The 20,452-nt window shown below is 49.9% G+C and overlaps 4 protein-coding genes across 4 annotated transcripts; all 4 read left to right on the forward strand.

Annotated features, from left to right (window-relative positions):
• The first annotated feature begins 163 nt into the window (after positions 1-163).
• On the forward strand, positions 164-1,326 carry DL89DRAFT_26360 (phosphoglycerate mutase-like protein). Its single transcript, XM_040885898.1, has 2 exons — positions 164-824; positions 929-1,326. The coding sequence occupies exons 1-2, from the start codon at positions 430-432 to the stop codon at positions 1,221-1,223; spliced, it is 690 nt and encodes a 229-aa protein (XP_040748253.1). The 5' UTR covers positions 164-429; the 3' UTR covers positions 1,224-1,326.
• Positions 1,267-2,085, forward strand: DL89DRAFT_26366 (uncharacterized protein). Its single transcript, XM_040885927.1, has one exon. It carries the CDS (start codon positions 1,430-1,432, stop codon positions 1,916-1,918), a length of 489 nt encoding a protein of 162 aa, XP_040748254.1. The 5' UTR covers positions 1,267-1,429; the 3' UTR covers positions 1,919-2,085.
• A 3,769-nt stretch (positions 2,086-5,854) lies between these two features.
• On the forward strand, positions 5,855-15,301 carry DL89DRAFT_264824 (uncharacterized protein; the record flags this gene model as incomplete). The annotated part of the gene is given in 47 exon segments (XM_040886391.1): positions 5,855-6,135; positions 6,287-6,576; positions 6,676-6,804; positions 6,901-7,056; positions 7,089-7,428; positions 7,491-7,890; positions 7,925-8,097; positions 8,117-8,464; positions 8,499-8,834; positions 8,860-8,923; positions 8,960-9,054; positions 9,099-9,170; positions 9,194-9,488; positions 9,521-9,631; positions 9,664-9,779; positions 9,882-10,010; positions 10,065-10,302; positions 10,355-10,727; positions 10,753-10,927; positions 10,959-11,133; positions 11,178-11,366; positions 11,395-11,640; positions 11,664-11,674; positions 11,696-11,779; positions 11,801-11,851; positions 11,876-11,955; positions 11,977-12,006; positions 12,088-12,109; positions 12,176-12,178; positions 12,215-12,238; positions 12,269-12,283; positions 12,311-12,367; positions 12,392-12,422; positions 12,450-12,484; positions 12,506-12,534; positions 12,649-12,708; positions 12,733-12,787; positions 12,809-12,870; positions 12,901-13,024; positions 13,076-13,103; positions 13,140-13,388; positions 13,413-13,531; positions 13,575-14,339; positions 14,369-14,555; positions 14,618-14,871; positions 14,936-15,095; positions 15,119-15,301. Coding segments are annotated over 47 exon segments (7,438 nt in total), but the record flags the coding sequence as incomplete, so codon positions are not given.
• Positions 15,302-18,191: 2,890 nt separating this feature from the next.
• DL89DRAFT_26403 (uncharacterized protein) lies at positions 18,192-19,533 on the forward strand. The gene has a single exon (XM_040886073.1). It carries the CDS (start codon positions 18,415-18,417, stop codon positions 19,435-19,437), a length of 1,023 nt encoding a protein of 340 aa, XP_040748256.1. The 5' UTR covers positions 18,192-18,414; the 3' UTR covers positions 19,438-19,533.
• The last annotated feature ends 919 nt before the right edge of the window (positions 19,534-20,452 follow it).

A 20,452-nucleotide genomic window follows, 5' to 3' on the forward strand; every position in this document is an offset into this window, starting at 1 on the left:
AATTTATAGTCGAAAAACAGGGAAAGGCAGGTGTGTGCGCGGAAAATAAGTAAGAGAGAAGAGAGGAAAAGGGGGTGAAGGTTAGAAAATGAAGTGCGTATGGCAGGTGCGGTAGTTGTGTTTTTAGGGCGAGAAGAGTGCAAGAAGGTGGAATAGAACTGAACGCGTTTACCTGGAATGAGGCTGCTGCACATCCTGTTGTCCGAGCCGAGCCGAGCCATTTCCTGAACCACGGACTTTCCCACAGTGCGAGCGACGCACAGACAGTGCCTGCGTGATAAAAGGGCGTGCTGGCCCGCTCGTGCTTTTCTGACCAAGCACATTTTCCGCACCTATTTAGAATCTAGAACCCAAGCATGGATACTGCTGTCGCCACAAAGGCCCTCGTTTTCGGAGGCGGCCACGCTCCCGGAGCTGACTCCCGAGTACATGGGCAGGCACTACCCCTCTTACCTGGAGCTGATCCAGGCGCAGGTGTTCTTCCGCCACGGCGAGCGCAGCCCCATTGTCACCCGGTTCTCGTCGCAGTCGCAGTGGGCATTTTGCGAGCGTGCAAACTATCTGTATTCCGAGTTTATGACCGCCATTGGCAAGTTTGTGCCGCGCCAGGAGGCAATGCCGTCGCCAAACCCGGATCTCATTGCCAGCGGCCACAGCGACCCGCGCTACACGAAGCGCACCGCGACACTCAAGTCTGGCATCGAGTATGAGCCGGCTGCCTGGTCACTGAGACTCACACAGGATTCAGAGAAGGCACTTGATGGTAACACGTCGGGCAGTGGCCCTGTGGCCGCAGCTGAGGATTCGTGGGAGCCTACGATGTGGTAAGTTCAGACAGGAGTTTGACTCGGTGCAGCGTGGAGAAGGCAGATCTCCTCAAGGCCATTGTTTTCCAATATTACTCACATGGCTTTGCGTGTTTTCGTAGTGACATGGGCCAGTTGACTGACGTCGGCCTCGACTCGCTCTTCCGCACTGGCTCGTTCCTGAGGTCGCTGTATGTCGATAAGCTGAACTTTTTGCCGCCTACGCCAGAGGGCAAGGTCAGCGATTACATTTACGTCAGGACAACTGACTATTCGCGTGTGATTCAGTCGACCCATGCGCTCCTGGTCGGCCTATATCCGGGGCATCCGCAGTCGGCATGGACCGGAAGGTGGACAACCTTCAACAAAGGAGTTCTTGGCACTGTTCCCCATGTTTACGCGTCGCCACAACCATGAGACTATGCACGGCAACTTTGGCTGCTACGAGTTTATGCGCAACTTTGCCAATACCATGGTTGAGCCGGCGCGCAAGATTAAGTGGATTGATGACCTCTACAAGCAGACGGTTGCGCTGAAGAGCATCGGCGCCCAGGCAAAGGAATATCCTCGCTGAGCCTGCCTTTGGATCCAACTTCCACAAGATCTACGACGAGCTGGTCGCAATGAAGGGCCACGGAATGGCTATTCCCGACGACATATCTCAGGACTATCTCAATCGCCTCGGCGAAGCCTCGCACCACCAGTGGTCCCACGTCGTGGTATACACCAAGGACCAGCGTTTGGGCTTTGGCCGTCTCGTCAATGACCTGGTGAGCACGATGACCCAGGCTGTCCATGGCAGGTATCAGCCGTGGTACAAGGGATGGGGTGCCGTCCCGATCGGACCCCAGCGCACAGGCGACTTGCTGATTGGTCCTGGTGGTCTCAGCGAGGTATCCGGGTCCGATATTCCGCGTGTTCCCAAGCTCGCTCTCTACGGCGGTCACGATGTCACTGTCGGCCCATTGTCTACCATCATGGGCAACCAGAGCGAGGAGTGGGTGCCATTCGCATCAATGCTGACCTTTGAGCTGTTCAAGGACCGCGAGGAAGGCGGAAAGTACGTGCGCGTCAAGCTCAATGACCGCGTGCTAGCAGGTGCCGACATGTGAGATCCCTGGCAAGCACCATGCCAAGATGGGCAGCACCATGTGCACCTTTGATGCGTTCATGGAGCATGTACAGCCTCTGCTTGCTTCTGAGGACGACTACAAGAACGAATGTGGCGAGTTCCCCAAGAACAGCAAATAGCTAGACCTGTAGAGGGATTAGGTGCCTTTCGGTATGTTTTTTATTTTATGATTCAGTACATTAGATATGACTAGACGAGTATGGCGGAAGGATGGAAGCGCTGTTCGATGTCTCTAGCAAGGTATCTTTCGCAGAACTGCTATATACCGGCAATTCCCCTATGGCACTCTCCCCGTATATCGACTCTGGGAATACAGCTACTGGGACGGCAAATTCGACCTTGTGTTGGCGGCCTGCCTTGCTGTGGTTCAGCAAATGTTCACCACAAATCCAAATTCGTGCGATACAGAAAAGAGGGCAGACTCTGAATCAGTCTGCATATCCTCGCTTCCATGCGGGTAGGTAAAGCAAGCAGCAGTGAGCGTGGAATTTGGGAATTCATCGACCGTATCTCCCAGATTCGAAATGATTTGTGCTCAAGCGACTGGTGATGCAGCAAAGACGAATCGCACTTTACTTTCAGTGGACACAACCCAGTCCATGCAACAACCCTCTCTGTAGTGCGGGCTGCCTCTTGGTTTGGCGACCGGTGAACAATCACCTCATGCAACACAACATCGAACTGCAAAAGCCTCAATGGAACTGTACTCTGCCGTATTCCTGTGGTTCTCCTTGCTGCAGTAAGAGGCAAACACCTGCAGGCGAACCGATTGTCCCAGGAACAAGTGCATGCGATGGGGTATAGACGAATACCTTCCATACATTGCATACACTGAATCTTGCGCAATAGTGGCGAGGTTACTAGAGCCTCTAACAGATTCGATATCTGCATAGCCCGTGCCTCTGGAGTGTTGAGGATCCAGGGAGTCTCTAAATGGCGATGGGATGGTCGAGCTTTTTCGTGATGTTTTGGTGCCATGGTCAGCGAAGGGCTAGCAGCCAGCGTGTATTATGTGTGTCCACGCGGCGATATGACTGAGGCAGGGAGGTTAGCAGGCAGCTGAAGTGAAAATGGAAAGCGGTATTCGCCGGGCGTTAGCATCAAAACAGGAACCTTGCTTTGATGGGCTGGCGATTGCTCATCATACCTAGTATAAGTTAGTTCTGATGGCCACAGTGCTAAGAGTTTAGCGTTTTCGATATCTGCTTGAGCGGCTGTGGTATTGTCGATCAAAGTTGCAGAGATATCATAACACTTCACTTTATCAAGGCGCAAGCCGGTAGCGCCAAGCCCTTCGCAGGATTCTCATCTTCTGTTCACCACAAAAGTTAACGCAGAGGCTGTTTAAAACTGTACTCCGACGAACCTGCAAGCAGAATATGTCCAAGTAGATAAGCCAGTGGAGCCCTCATGTCTTGCAGCACAAGTTGACTTGTCTGCAGGGTAGATGCTGACTTCAACTGATGGTCGCTTAAATGAATAAAGGAGATTTGGACATGTTAGTAGAAAAATGCGAGGCAAAATATGAAGACAGATTCCATATTCATTGAGTTTATACCTGGCTGACGCTAGTTTATACTATCATGCTTCATGTCCTGGCATCTTTATCGGCTGCTGGTCTTTAGTTTAATTATCAGGATGGTTCGGTGCCACCACTTTTTTCGGGTATTTGCAATCGGCCCGTGCTGCATGAGACAAGGTTGGTGTGATCAAATATCTTGTCACTCCACTCAAGCGGAACTGAACAGGAGGAATGTAAATATAATATTGGGCGCGTAAAGTGAAGTACAAAGCAGAAAGACATTGACGTTTTTGAAATAGATGACCAAGAGTTCTAGAATTGCGGAAGAAACTAATGGGAAAACTGATAACGAGAAAGGAAGAGGCAAGCATATTAATGAGTTAGCAGATTTGAGTGTTGGGACATGCTTGTTGAGATTGACATGTCTACCCGATCCTGTTGTTAAACCTAAACTGGTATACTCCTGTCTGCTGAATGATAGCAGTGATAGCAGCCATCATTTAGCAGCTTCATAAACCTCCTCATGTCCGTTGTATCAATTGTAGTCATGATAGCAATTTTTTTAACATAAAAAACAGAGAACTACAAACGCGATCAGAATCCCGTAGACGTGCTGCGCACAACTCTTGACGAGATTTTCGCACTAGAAAACAACAGCTCTGCATTCTGCTGCATGCATTAAGTAAAAAACCAGATAGGGCAAAGATAACAACGGAATCATAAAACAAACCCTTATGGAAATGTGTCTTGTTCGAGCGCGACTGCTGACTACCAACAAGAGTATTTAGAAAAAGTCAGTAATAGTACCTTTCGGTTGCGCATCATTGTCACTCCAAAACTAAGGTGGTTTATCATTTGACTGGTCCTCGCTATGGCCAAGAATATAGTCTTGATAAGTAATAGCCACTTGGATATCTATGACATTATGTTCATTTTCTTCTACACCGTTTGCGAACAAGTGCTCCAAACAAAACCACCAAAGTATCCAACTTCCATCAGTAGCTTTAATGTCGTAGGGCTGACCAGCCGGTATAGATATTATACAAAACACAATCAGCAGGTCTGATAGTATGCACAAGTGTAGCACGACTGCCACCGCGCCTAGCCAAAGTAACTGCCATCACCTATGATACTTTATTTGCCTCTATTACCGAGAAAATCCCTCAAATGACAATTTCGAATCTTTTCAAAAGTCCTTCGTCGTAGTGTTTGACTGCCCACCACTGTTTTCTGCCTAACCCTGACCCGGAGAAGCAAGGGAATGCTTGATGTTGGAGCTGCAAACCTGTTTTGCTCACTAGACAAACAGCCTGGGCCAGACAATCACCTGCTTCCCTGAGGGCTTTGGGGATACAAACCATGCGCACTATTCAGGCGGTATACCATGGAGGTCAATTGATAGAGTGATAGTGCGTCCCCAAGCCACTCAAAGTATTGTGTTTCTGCGTAAGTGGCAGGCGTGCCTCCTAGACTATCAATGCACGCAATAAGTGCTTAGCTGGTAATTTTAGGGTGTATATCTATACTGGGCACTATGGGCTAAAAATTTGCTCGTGAGAAAAGGTGGTGTGCTGTCAGCTTGTCTTGATTTTTGTGGCGTAACGCTCACTCATTGTCATTTGATGTGTTTCCTTTATCATCTAAATGGCCGAAGCTTGCAATCAAACTTGTATGTTTTGCATGCATTTGGATTCAAGTTGCAACAGGCAATTTGCGAAGTGTGTAGGGTAAATCCCAATTTTCTTGTGCTTGACCGTCTCCAACGCCTATCCGTGCTACACTTCCACATCCCAGGAACCACATATGCTAGCATATCCAATTTAAAGCGGTTGAATCATGTGCTATGTGACTTTATCATGTTTGAAAAAAGCCAACCACCCAAAAACTCAGCCGCCAGCTGGAGCAAATGCGTGACATGTGGCACAAATGCACTCAACAATGAGCCAAGTACTCGCTCACACGCCCCTTTATAGCCGCTGTCGAATCTGTAAGCATCATGTCAATAGCTGGGGTGTAGGAGCACTATCTTAATGGACAGCACATCTGAGCCTCTCTGAATTGTGCTTGCACTATTTCTTGCACATGGGCTTGGGAACAAGGTGTCTGTTTCTCACAAAGCTCCCCTGGGTATGTAAGTTTGGTGCTGGAGGCGCTTGAGTGGATTCACATGCCGAACATGAATGCAATGTCAAAGCTGTCTTGATCTGTCGGGTACGGTGAGGTCAGTTATAGGCAGGCACAGCAAAGTAATCCATTGCTGGAGTAGAGACGCACCAGATTTCCACAAATACTCGCCAACCAGCTCAAAAACTCCAGTTCACCCTACCGAGAATTTCTCAACCACTCCATTCAACCAAGCCTTATATCGGTTTTGACTAGCTAGTACTCAATAATTTCCTCACCCAATGGTCCACTACCAAGTTACTATCCACGGGGTTGCTATCAGTATCTCAGACAAGGACTCTGCCCAAGCAGAGGCTCTTGTCGCCCGTTTTCCGTACAAGGATTCGTCATTTGAAATCGAGACTGTTGCACGCTTTGTCAACTTTGCTGCAACCGAGAACACCGAAGTCGCTGTCGCTGCCTTCCAGTACCTTCACCAAAAGTACTGCTCGATTGACAACATCCACGTTGTTGTCCAGCAGCTCAAGCTCACGGCCGAGCAAGCCCAGTCTGTCATCAAGGGATACTACTCAGGTCTGGGATGTGCTTGAATCCCGTGAGATGCTGCCCGATGTCCCCCGCCCGCGCTCTTTACCCACGACAGGGTGAAGCTGACTGCCATGTTTGGCGGCTACGGCGGCCATGGACAACTATCTGGACGAGGCTGTCTGGCTTCTTGACGTCTATCGCCCACTTCTTGCCGACTTTGTCGCTGAGATGGCTGGATTCTTGCTGGTCACGACCCAGGATTCGCCTTTCACACGTGTTTATAATCAGCCGATAGACCTCATGGGCTGGCTTCTTCACCCCGAGTCGCGTCCAAGTATGGAGCTTCTCGCTGCTATCTATATTGCGTCGCCAATCCTAGCTCTAATCCAACTGATGCACCTGATGGTCTTGTACAAGACACTCAGGGTTACCCCGGGCGAACTTTCTCAGTCATTCAAAAGTAGGTATCGGCAGAATTATGTGCCACATTGACATCATTCTCTGAAGCAGCTATGTACTAACTAGCCACTCCATATCGATAGGTGTCATTTCTCATAGCCAAGGCATTGCTATTGCGGACCAATGATTCCGACGGTGACTGATGAAAAGTCCTTTTACGCAAAGTCGAAGAAGGTGTTAGGCACGCTTATCGCTGGATCCTATGCAATCCAATTGCTGTCCCTCTCGAGTCAGTAGGACACTGATACTGGCTGCCAATGTTGTTCCGTTCTGACGGCAAACCATCACCCATGGTGTCCATCCGTGGTGTTCCTCTTCCGGCGCTTAAGAAAGCTGATTGCTCAGTTCAATTCCTGCTACCTTTCGCCCACCGATCACGTCTACCTGGCGCTCATCAACACTTTTGACCTATTTGTTGTCACTGGCCGTCTGAAGGTTGTCGTGCAGTTTGTCCAGTTCCTCCGCCAGCGTTGTGCAGAATCCAGGTGCTGACCAGTCGAACATCCCGTTCTCTCAGCGCAAGCCAGGTGGCGGATATCAGCTACGTGAACTCCAGCATCGTCACCCACTGCCATCTCTTGCAAGCTACTGGCGAGTTGCTTCCTGGGTTTGTCACTGAAAGAGATTGGTCTTATAACTGTGGCGATACTCAAGTCATTCCTCCTGTCAAAGTCAATGGCGTTGATATTTCGTCTGGTGTCGATCTTGATGAGATGGTGGCACACGTCATTTGTACTCGTCGTTTTGACTGGCCATCAACCCTCAAGGGAGCCGATGCTACGCATATCGTTGACTTTAGCCCCGGTGGGTTCGGTGCCTTTGCGCGACTGGCACGCGGTATCGTTGATGGTAGTGGTGTCAACATCATTAGCTTGCAGCTCACTCATTGCTCACAAACATCGACTTCTGGGTTCCAAAGGCTGACATTTTCCAGCGTGACATCCGCTCAGTAGTCCAGTCCATGGATTGGAGAAGAGCATTCAGCCCCAGGCTTGTCCAAGTCAAGAGCGACAACCAGATTCACATCAACTCGCCGATGTTCCATGCCTTGGGGCGTCCGCCAGTGATGGTGTCTACTGTTGAACCGAGCACCACTAGTGTTCAGCTGGTTGCGGCTGCCATCAACGCCGGTTATCATGCCGAGCTCTCCACCACTGGGATCACAAGCACTGGCCAACTGCAGAAACAGGTGGCCGATCTAGTCCAGCTCATTGAACCTGGCCAGGACATTGCTCTCTGCTGTGACTATTCGAACCAGGAGCAGTGGGAGGTACTGTTCCCAGAGATTCTGCGCATGCGCCAAGCAGGCCAGCCGATCAGTGGACTGGAGTATTTCTGGCTCTATCCCAACAGCTGCAGCAGCGACCGACATTATTGCGGGTATGCGTGGCGCTGGTCTTCGTCATATCACTCTCAAGGCTGCAACTCTGGCCGACATTCGTGCTACGATCGCCATTTCGAAGGTGGATCGCACGTTCCCTGTCATTCTTCAGTGGATGGGTGGCCGCAACGGCGGCTACCATTCAGTGGGACGACTTTTACCAGCCAATTCTCGATACCTACAGCCTGCTCCGGTTCCACAGGAACATTGTCCTTGTCGCTGGATCCGGTATTGGCGATGCGGACACTGCGATGCAGTACATGTCTGGTAGCTGGAGTGTGCCATTCGGGCGGCCACCGATGCCATTTGACGGGGTTGCGATTGGCTCCTGTATCATGGTCGCAAAAGAGTCTGATATTTCAGATGCTACCAAGCAGCTCATCGCTGGCACTGCTGGTGTTGGTCCAAACGAGTGGATGGATACGTACAGTGGTGTTGCTGGTGGTGTCACGTCAATCACTGGCGAAAATGGCAAGCCGATGCATGTTATTGCGACACGCGCAGCTCTATTCGTCAAGGAGCTGCAGGACTCTATCTTCTCACAAGGCAGCTGACAAGCAGACTGAGCTTCTCCAGCAGAAGGGAGACTCCATAGTCCAGCGGCTGAATTCAGACTACGTTAAGCCCTGGTTCAGCAAAAAGGCGGATGGCTCGGTTGCTGAGCTGCAGGATATGACGTATTCTGAGGTCATTCGCCGAATGATCGAGCTCATGTACGTCGACGACAAGTCATGCTGGATTGATTCCAGTCTTGGCCGCATCGTTTATGACTTTGCCAAGCGTGTAGAGGATCGCTTCAGCGGATGTGTGCGTGAGTGTATCATTCGCCACCAACTGGAGCTTGATGACAATCCGCTCGAGTCAATTCGCTGCATTGAGCGGGTATATCCCGGAAGTGGCTTCACAGCTAATGGCTACAGAGGACATCCAGTATTTCATCATGCTGTGCAAACGCTCAGGTCAGAGTCCAGGTCCCATTCGTTCCTGCTCTCGACAGTGACCTGGAGACATGTGGATGCTGCAGGGTGCTGTTTCATTGTCGGCAAACAGTGACTATGCGCCTAGCCATGATGCTCAGCGTCAGTTGATTCCTCATGGGCCGGTTTCAGCCGGATACTCGTCGACAGCCAATATTACCTGCTGAAGGATATGCTGGATGGCATTTATACAGCTGTAATTCAAAGGATACAGGGTAGTTACCGTGCTAAGATTCCTGCAGTCGAGTACATTCGGTTCTGGAGCCCAAACGGGCACTGGTGCAGTCGCCTATCATTCAGCGTATGGGTGATTCAGCGCGTACATATGCTCTTCCTGCAGATGCTGCTTCTCTCCCAGAGCTAGACCTATGGCTTGATATCTTGGCAGGGCCAGTTAAGAGTTGGTTGCGAGCGATCCTCACTTCGCTGAGCATTGTGCAGAACGACAAGTTTGTCGCGAATGGAGTCAGGCGGATCATGGAACCAAGGGCTGGTCAATCCGTCACGGTTTCAGACCTGAACGGCATGCCACAGAAGCTTGAGGTGCATGGTAATAATGGTGAGCTCGGAAGTCATTATCAGCTATGCTAGCCCAGAGTGATATCACGCTTCGGGTTGTTCATTCAGTTAGAGACGAGTGCTTTGACCTTGTTCTCAAATACCTGTACTGCCCGTCGCGGCCTGCAATGCCAATAGTCCGAGGTTATGCATGATCTTGGTGAACGCATACAGAGGACTGTATTTTGGCAACCACTATGGCCCAAATGCCTCAGGGGTTGATGTTGCTGCGGATGGAGAAGGAATACCTTCGGTTTATACATGCCAGCCATTCGTAGTAACTGCAGACCTTGTGGATCGCCTATGCCTATCCGCTGGTAACACAGATGGATGCTACAAATCCAAGCATGGCAGTCCTGCCCCATGGATATGTTCTTTTTGATTGCATGGGAAGGGACGCTCACAATGTTGTCGCAGCGAGCAGTGGAACTCGGATATGTTTGATGTGATTCATCTGTACAACCACGTTGAGTTTGCTCCTGGGGCATCGATTCTCTGCATTGGTGATGTGATCGACACGGACGTACGAGTCACTGCCATTATCGACACAGCCTATGGGGAAGAAACATGAGATTAGTTCAAGGTTCTCGCGCCATGGGAACCACTAGCCACTATGGAAATCGGAATGCTGTTCAGAGGGCACGAAGCCGATGCCGGCAGTGCCTTTGAGTATATTGAAAAGTCAACGTCGCATGTCGTTCTAAGGTCTGCAGCGGACATATCGGTACTTCAGTCTAGGCAATGGGTTACGCAAGTTGATGATCTGTTTGCCACGCTGGCTCCAGGATCCACCCTCGAATTCAGTCTCGACACTCGTGACCCGATATGCCAGCACTACCATGTGCTCACGTGTGACCACGACTGGAGGAATCTACTTGCAGAATGAGCGCACGAAGAAGGTTCATATAGCAAGCATTGAGTTTGACTCGTGCAATGTCGTTGGGAATCCGGTGCAGTCCTATCTGGATAAATATTCCGAGGACATCCAGGAAAAGCTAGTCTTCGAGAATGGGGGGAACCCAGTGCTGCCAGTGGCAGGTGTAACCACGAGTTTCCAGGCCCCAACTGACTGCTGGAAGTACTCGCATATATCTGGGGATTACAACCCGATACACCATTCGGCCCACATTGCGAGCTATGTTGGACTGCCAGGTCCGATCATACATGGGATGTGGACTTCAGCTGCTACGAGGGCTGTTGTAGAAAAGTATGTTGCATGTGGTGACCCTGAGAGATTCCGGTCCTTCAAAACTGGATTTTGTCAGCTTAGTCTTCCCCGGCGATTGCCTAGATGTGGAGCTGAAGCATGTGGGTATGGAGGATGGACTCATGCTCTTGGAGGGGAAGACCATCAACCAGCACGGCGAGGCAGTTATGGCGTTTGCTGCCAAGATCGACCAGCCGAAGACATCCTATATATTCACCTGGTCAAGGTGCACAGTTTGTCGGGATGGGAATGGATATGTACGAGTCGTCGTCTGCTGCAAAGGATGTGTGGATTCGTGCAGATGCATACATGAAAACCACATATGGCGTGTCCCTGTTGAAGATTGTACGCGAAAACCCGTTATCTTATCAAGTCAGATTTAGCGGGGCTACTGGAGAACAGATTCGCGACAACTACATGGGGCTAACACGACAAGTTGGTGATAGCGTTGTGCAGCTGATTCCGGGGATCGCTTGCTACAAGTGATCAATTATGTCCATCGTTCGGCAAATGGGCTGCTGAACTCGACGCTCTTCACTCAGCCAATCCAGACGGTGATGTCACTTGCACATGTTGCTGACATGCGTTCTAAGGGTCTTATTCAGTCATCGGCAATGTTTGCTGGCCACTCGCTTGGCGAAATCGGGTCGACTGGCTGCAATCGGACAGATTGTCTCTATCGAAGATGCGGTGGAGTTAGCCTTTGTTCGTGGGCTGCTGCTACATGCGTCTGTTGAGCGCGATGACCAAGGCAGGTCGCAGTATGCGATGGTCTCAGTTAACCCGTCGAAGGTTGTGGCAGGGTTTGACGAGAGGAGTCTTTTGCGCATTGTCAAGCAAATTAGCAAGCGCAGCGGCAAGCTGCTGGAGGTCATCAATTACAATGTAACTGACCAGCAGTATGTTGTAACCGGCCATACCTCATCACTCGCGATCATGGGTCTTGGTCCTTGATGCGCTTGCATCCAGGCAAGGCAACAGTGGCCGATAACATCTCGGAGCTTATAACCGAGTGTGGACACAAAGCAAATGCTACTGGCCAGCTAGCGAATGGCATTGCTACCACAGTTATCTCGGGTGTCGATGTGCCATCGCACTCTAGACAGCTGTTGGACAGTGTTGACACCTTCCGCAGACTCCTTGCACAAAAGCTCACTGTGGACCGTAGCAGCTATGCTGAGCTGTGTGGAAGGTATATCCCAAACATGACTGGATCCGCATTCGAGGTTTCCCGCGAGTATTTCTCCATGGTGTATGATGTGTGCAAATCGCCTGTCCTCAGCCAGGCTCTTGCTAACTGGGATGATGCTCTGTTGGCAGATGCAGATGTAGTAAACAGGCTCGCAAACACTTCTACTGATTGAGCTTTTGGCCTACCAGTTCACCTCGCCAGTGCGCTGGATCAAGACAATGCAGTCGCTCATAGTCACGCACTCTACAAAGCAAGTGATTGAGGTTGGCCTGCACCTGTTTTAACCAAGATGGTCAAGCAGACATGCGCTATGACCAAACTATTACAGGAGGAGCCGACCATTATGCATGTGGTCCACGAGCACGATAAAATTTACTACAAGTACATACTGGAGACTGTTGCTGAGATCGCATCACAACCAAAGGAAGTGGAGAGTCTTGTGGCTAACGTCTCAACTGCTGTCCCTCAAAGCCAGCTGCCAGTTGCCGAAAGCTCTCAAGCAGAGACGTCGGTGGTTGCTGCTGACCCTGGCCAAAGTATGGGAACAGCGAGCTCTGTACCAGACAAGCCCATCGAGCTTGCTGACGTGATACGTGCTGTTATCGGCCAAAAGATGAAGCGGTCCCTCGTTGACATCCCGTTAACAAGGTCTCTCAAAGAGATAGCTGCTGGAAAATCAATTCTTCTGAATGACATCATGGGTGATATGCTGAAGGAATTAGGGAAGCAAATCCCAAATAAGCGGAGGATATGACAATACAGCATTAGCAGCCAGCCTTGGGACATTCCATGGGAATGCTCGGTATTCACACTCGCTCATTGGTATCTAAACTATTTAGTATCAAGCTTCCAAACACCTTTACTCAGCCTGTGGCCAGGGATTACCTGCGTGAAGCATATGGTTTAGGAGAAGCAGCGCCAGGATGGGTTCTTCTTACTGGCTATTACTATGGAGCCCCCTCGCGTCTTGCCAGTGACGATGAGGTGAAAGAATGGATTTCGAGTGTGGCTGAGGTATACTCCAAGAAGGAAGGAATTATCTACACGAGAACCTCGGGTGGACAGAGTGGTCTGGGCTCCGGGCAGAATACGGCCATTGCTGTTATCAACAGTGCCGAGTTTGACATGGCCCAGAAGAGTCAGCGTGACTTGGCGATGCGCCAAATTCAGACTCTTGCCCAGCATATAGGACTTGACATGCGCGAAGGGGAGCACATGTATGAGGCAGCAGAGGCTGAGCACCTGGCTTCAAGGCAAACATTGGTCAGACATTACAAATGAGCTTGGCGATGGTCTAACGAAGGGAACACAGCCGCTGTTTGACAAACGCAAGTCACGGCATCTCAACTCATACTGGAACTGGGTTCGCCAAGATGTGTTTGACTGGATCAACCGCATGATTCTTGATGGTGCCCCATCGGATGAAAGTGTGGATGCGGTGAGAGCAACACACATGTTTAGAAACCGCTCGCACTCCGCACTGATTGAGATGCTCGAAGCCTGTAAGCTTGTTCTTGCCAATTCAGGGGATATCAATTCACAATATGCGTGCAGTGCTATTGACCTGGTGCTGAAGGCTTGCGTTGAAAGCTGTAATGCGAGCCCACTCTACCGTCTGATCACCAAGCACATGCGCCCATGCACTGTCATTTCTGCAACAGGCGAGATTGAATATATCGAGAAACCAGCGCCTGCATGAGCAATCAACTTCACAGTTTCTGGCAAATATTCAAAAACCTTGCCTTGATAAGTTCCCTCCAATTTTCTTGCGTGAGCGGTCACAGCAATGGACTTGGGTTCATAGTGAGGAGCGAACGAGGGTCTATTTCGGAGCACTGAATGAAATATCCGAAAATGGACTTACATTTGCGGGAACTTGTGCTCTCATTACTGGGTGCAGTGAGCGTTCGCTTGCGTTGGGACTTCTTGAAGGCTTATTATCTGGCGGCGCAAAGGTTGTTGTGACCACGTCCCACTACTGCCTTGAGGTTACACGGTTCTACGAGAATGTGTACCGGCGGTGTGGTGGCCGGGGGTCGCAATTAGTAGTGGTGCCTTTCAACCAGGGTTCTGCCCAGGATGTGGAGTCCTTGCTCGATTACATCTATAGCCCAGATGGACTCGCATGGGACTTGGACTATGTACTGCCGTTTGCTGCAATTCCTGAGACGGGGCGTGACGCGACAAACATCGGCTCTCAATCCGAGTTGGCATTCCGCATCATGTTGACGAACGTTGTACGTATGATTGGTGCTATCAAGACTGCCAAAGTAAAGTACCAGTGCGGTGATTCTCCTGCGCTAGTGATATTGCCCAATTCGCCGAATAAGGGCGTGATGGGAGATGATGGACTCTACAGTGCCGCAAAGATGGCGCTCTTGAGCATATATGACCGCTGGCATGCTGAGCCATGGTCCGACTATGTATCTGTTGCTGGGATTGACATTGGGTGGGTGCGCGGTACCAAATTTTACCGGCCCAGCACAGGATGATTTATGAGGGTTTGGAAAAGTCTGGTCTCCGGACATACTCTCGCGATGAAATGGCATTCTGCATCTTTGGGCTTATGACGCCAACAATTGCTAAACTTGCTAGTCAAGGTCCAGTTGATGGAAATTTCACTGGTGGTGTTTTGTCGTTTTTGGAAACACGGCCGATATATTTCAACAGTCCGCGACCATTTGCTTGCAGAGAGTACCTCTAGGAGGGCGATCTATGCCGAGGACCTGAGCGAAAAGAACATCCAGCATGGTGATGAATTCAATCTTCTTCCATGTCGATTCGACAAATCCCCTTGCTAACCACAAGTACAAATATCCCAGAAGTCAAATGTACGACAAGTTGGAGCATCTGCATCAACTGGAAGGAATGATAAACCTCGACAAGGTGGTAGTAGTGACTGGATTCGGTGAGGTTGGTCCCTTTGGCAATTCCACAATGCGCTGGGAAATGGAGGCCCACGGCGAGTTTCTCCTCGAAGGCTGTGTTGAGCTGGCATGGATCATGGGCCTCATCAAGCATTATGACTGGCCAACACCCAGTAACACAGACACACTATACTGGATGGGTCGATGCAAAATCGAATGAACCAGTACATGATATGGATGTCAAGGCCAGATATGAGCCATATATCCTGGAGCACACTGGAATTCGTCTCATTGAGCCAGAACTCCACGACGGGTATGACCCATTGAAGAAAGAGATGATGCGTGAGCTTCAAATCGACCATCAGCCTTGAACCATTTGAGGCCAGTGCCGAGGAGGCAGGCCAATTTCAAGCGTGGTAATGGTGATAGCGTAGACATATGGGAGAATGCTGATGGCTCATGGTCGGTCAAATTTTTGAAAGGGGCGGTTCTGCTGGTTCCAAAAGCACTCCGGTTTGATCGCTGCGCAGCGTCTCAGCTGCCAACTGGTTGGAACCCTGCACATTTTGGAATACCGCAAGAGATTATCGACATTGCCGACCCAACATCTTGCTATGTTTTAGTAGCTGCAATGGAAGCACTGATTCGGTCAGGTATCACGGACCCCTACGAATTGTACCAGTACTTCCATGTGTCGCAGGTTGGTCACTCTATTGGGTCATCAACAAATGGCACAAAGAGTGCGCTTGAGGCTATTCGCCATCGTTGGATGGACAGGAACTTGCACACTGGGCTGTCAGTATCTATGATGATTAATAGTGCAGCAGCGTATGTCAACATGCTCCTCATGTCTGGTGCTGGCCCACTGGTATCGACTGTTGGTGCATGTGTCACTTCGTTTTTATCTCTGGATGTCGGCATTAATACCATCATCGCTGGAAAAGCCAAAGTGATGGTTTGTGGAGCTCATGATAGCTTCTCTGGTGACACATCCTATGAGTTCGGACAACTGGGCGCAACATCTAACGGCGATTTGGAGTTGCAGTGCGGGCGTGACCCAAAAGATATGTGCAGACCATGCACGGACACACGTTCTGGATTCATGGAAGGGTATGGCTCTGGAGTTTTTGTTCTTATGTCTGCTTCTGCAGCTATCGAAATAGGCGCTCCTATATATGGCGTTGTTTCGCAACTTGCCATTTCAACTGATAAGCAGAGCAGCAATCTCGGAGCTCCTGGCCAAGGATTGCTTACAAACGCACGCCAAACAATAAGTAGCGATCATTATCAGCTTGATATTGCATATCGCCGTAAGGAACTGCTTGAACAGCTTTCATGGATCGAGCTTTCTACGAAACAAAAGTTGGGCCGTCTATCAAAAGCAAACTCTACTATCTATTCTACCGAGAAGGCTAAGATCGAAAACGCTGCACAGCACGCAAAGAGTATCGCCAAAGACACATGGGGTAGTGAGTTTTGGCGGAATGCACCAGAGATTTCCCCTCTTCGTGGAGCACTTGCGATGTGGGGGCTAACAGCAGATGACATTGGTATGGCATCATTCCATGGGACTTCCACACCACTGAATGACCTGAACGAGTCAATAATTGTGGACCGCCAGCTGTCTTACATTGGCCGCACACCTGGCTATCCGGTTCCTGTTACTTGCCAAAAGTCTATTACCGGACACTCCAAGGCAGTTGCGGGGGCATGGCAACTGCATGCAGTCCTCCAGGCTATGAATTCGAATATCATTCCTGGAAACAGGTGCGCGGATAACATTGATCCCACATTCGACAAGTTCACTAACCTCATTTACACGTCACAGTCATTGAAGGTGCCCCAAATCAAAGCAGCATTGATTACATCATATGGATTTGGGCAAACTGGCGCAGAGGCGCTTATTGTTCACTCGGATTATTTGCTTGCAACCCTTACCAAAGGAGGAATTGAATGCGTATCACCAGAAAGTCAAACTTCGCCAACAAAAATCATATCATTATTTCCATGATGCACTTGTTGGCAAGTGTCCATTTGTCCAGATCAAGGATGCCCCACCATTCACCTTGGAGCAAGAGCAGCATGTGTACATGAACCCTCTTGCCCGTGCATCATATGATGCAGTCTCTAAGTCTTATCACTTTTAACCCTATAGCACATTATTTTTAAATTTCTAATTGAATACATTAGCTACAGTATTTTATATGAAGGCAGTTCAACTGATGGTTTCCTTTGGTCACTATTCGGATGGATATTCAGAGATACTTGTCCTGCTCTTCAATTATTTAGCCATGTTCAAACTACTGGCATTCTCAGTGAAATTGCTATTCCACTCAAACAAGCATCGGCTTATGTTGGACACTAGTTAATGGACTACGCAGTTAGTCCTTAAATCGGCAAGTCACTGTGTGAGGAAATCCTGACTCGCCGACTCGTCAACTATGTGACTCTGAGCTTCTCTCTGAAAGAACTTTTCTTTTTCTTCATTGTTTAGCGCTTAATATTTTCTCATTTCTTATTATATAACTTTGTGTATATCGCCTCAGTTTACTTTAGAGAGGCTATTTTCTGGCAGCGTTGTACTACCCATGCTAGTGATCGCAGTAGCATCAGTATTATACTACATGGCTTTCATGCGCGCTACCGATCGCATCTCGTACAGAGGCTGTTTCCGCCATCTTTGACCGGGCTATTGGTATTCTACTTGCCCTGGATTTGCTTGAGGTCTACTTCTCGTTCTTCACACCTGAGAACAGTGACACTCGGTTCTGGTTTGGTGCTTCGCAGCGCTCACGCTACCTGCTCTTGATTACAGCCGGCAATACCACCTTGCTTTTCCTCCATGGAGCCGCGCAGCACCGTGGATTTTTCCTCCGCCCACACCAACCCTGCACCGATGTGACCGAGGGATATGTGGATGCTGAGTCGGACAGAGACTTTGTTGAAACACTGTTGGCACAAGAACGCGGAAAGAATGGCTCTCCTTCCCTGGTCGATACACCCGAGTACAGTGGTTCGTGGTTCGATACATTCACATTCTCGTGAGTCAACGACATATTCTACACGGATTCCCGTCATCAGCTCGATTATGCGGATCTTTACTGTTGGAAGGTCACGAGTTTCAGCGAGTGGTTTGGGCTGAGTCAGCCAGACAATTATTGTATTGTATAAGGAATGGGCTGTAAGCAGCCAGAAAAAGAAAAAGAACTACGAATAAGAAGAGAAAGTAGTTATAAGAAAGAAATCGAGAGTGGAGAAGAGGGAGATCCCAAAGAAGGATCGGAGTCATGGCTGTGATGACACATGGATCCGATGAGGAAGAAAAAATGGTAGAAACCCAGAGAATCATAAATTCTGACATTTACAAACTGGATACAAGCGACACGGCGATTCCAAACTGGAGCCAGCTATGCAAAGCACCGCAAACCAAGTCGGTCATCTGCTATTGTCGCTAATCCTGACATTTGCCCCTCAGCTCCTCGCTCAGCTGCTGCTTTCTGTGGCTGTCGCAGTATTAAACTACTCTGGTCCGTTCTTCTTGCAGCGCATTCTGCAGTCGATCGAGATTATTGGCAATACTGCCGTGGGTGGTACTCCAGCAAAATCGATCCGTAGTGCATATCTGGATGCATTCGGGCTGTTCGTCTTCACACTCCTAAATATGCAGCTTATTGACCAAGCGATGTGGATTGGCCGTCATATGGATTTCCGCATGAAGGGTCTCTTGGTTGGCGAGCTGTCTACCAAGACCTTGAACCGTCGTGCAAAGGGATCACTTGAGGGCGTCACAGGCGATGACGATGAGGATAGCAGCGACAATGGGCTAGAGTCGGCGCAGGAAGCGACAAACGGCAAAATAATGAATCTGCTCACCACAGATCTCAACCGTGTCACCAAGATCGTCGCCTACCTGGATGACCTGTACACGCTGCCTCTGTCAGCAGTCATTGGTGTCATTTACATGTTCAAGCTGCTGGGATGGTCATCGCTCATCGGATTCTCGATCGTGATTCCGTACTACCCACTGACAAGGAAACTATTCAGCTATCTGTCGGATCTTGAGGAGAAAACTTTGGAGCTGAGCGACGAGCGTGTGGAAGCGATTACAGAGCTTCTGCAAGGAATCAAGGCTGTCAAGCTCTATGGCTGGGAGTCCCAGTTCCTCAAAAAGATCGACGCGCACCACGAAAAGCAGCTGGGTTCGATGTGGAGATGGCTACTTGGCTGGGCCTATGCATCCATCGTCACATCTCTGTCACCGATGATCGTCATGGTACTGATACTTGCATCGTATACCGGCATATTCGGACATCAAATCAATGCCGAGATTGCATTTACAACGATCTCGGTGTTCCAGCTTCTGCGAATTTCACTGGAGCATTTCCCCGACTTTTTGAGCTGGGTCATTTCGGGCTATGTGTCGCTGAAACGTATCGATTCGTACCTTGCGATGCCTCAGGCCCAGGACCTCGAAGAGCGGATCTGTCGAGTAGATGGCAGTGATGATGTGCTAGGATTTGTCAAGGCTAGTCTAGTCTGGGACACACATGGGAAAGACAGCTCAACTAATTCGGACGATGATACTGGGTATATGGCGAAGGTCGACGAGAACACACCACTGATATCAGATCGCTTCGACCCGTTCAGATGCTTCATTGGACAGCCAGCAGGAGCAGCCAGATAAGGTTGCATTCAGGCTCAAGGACATCGATATTCGCTTCCCTGCTAACAGGGCTATCGGTCATTGCTGGTCCGATCGGGCAGTGGCAAGTCATCGCTGCTGTCAGCACTCATTGGCGAGATGACATTGATCAGCGGGTCTATTCAGCTGCCAACTGTCAATGCCGACCAGAGCATCGCTTCGAACCAGGACTATCAAGACGTTATTGAGCTGTCACGCGAACAGATGGCAATTCGCAGATATTGGCTATGTTGCGCAGGAGGCATGGCTGCGCAATGCCACCATCCGCGAGAACATCCTGTTCGGCGAGCCGTATGATCAGCAGCGCTATGAGGAGGTGCTGCGTGTCTGTGCACTGAAGCCCGATCTGCGGATCCTGACTGCTGGCGACCAGACCGAGATTGGTGAGCGCGGCGTGACGCTGTCGGGTGGCCAGAAGCAGCGTGTTGCATTGGCGCGTGCTGTGTACTCGGACCGCAAGATCCTGCTTATTGACGATTGTCTGTCAGCTGTCGATGTGCACACTGCCAAGCACATCCTGATGGAATGCCTGCTGAACAAGACATCACTGATGCATGGCCGCACTCGTGTCCTCGTCACCCACCACGTATCGATGTGCCTTCCTGTATGCGCAGTACATCGCGGTGATGCGCGAGGGCGAGATTGCGCTCAAGGGCAATCCACAGGAACTGCAAGCCCTGGGCAGGTTCTCTGCCACACTTGCTGAGCTCGACACCTAAGGAAGACACCAATTCTGATGATGGATCAAAGGGCAAGGAAGTTGATGACATCGAAGATGATGGCAATGCCGAGCGGGCCAAGGCTGTCAATGATCCGACATCGGAAGACGAGTACAACAGCAAGAGACTGGCACAAACTGGTCGTTGACGGGGGCTTGGGTACAGATATCAACTCCGGCAAACCTTGAAGGAACTTTGGTTGAGGACGAGGAGCGTGAGACTGGACGGGTCAAAATGGAGGTTTGGGGCATATTCTTCTCGGCATGTGGAAGCCACTG

This window comes from Linderina pennispora, assembly GCF_002104995.1.
Source record: "Linderina pennispora strain ATCC 12442 chromosome Unknown DL89scaffold_1, whole genome shotgun sequence".
Lineage (NCBI taxonomy): Eukaryota > Fungi > Kickxellomycota > Kickxellomycetes > Kickxellales > Kickxellaceae > Linderina > Linderina pennispora.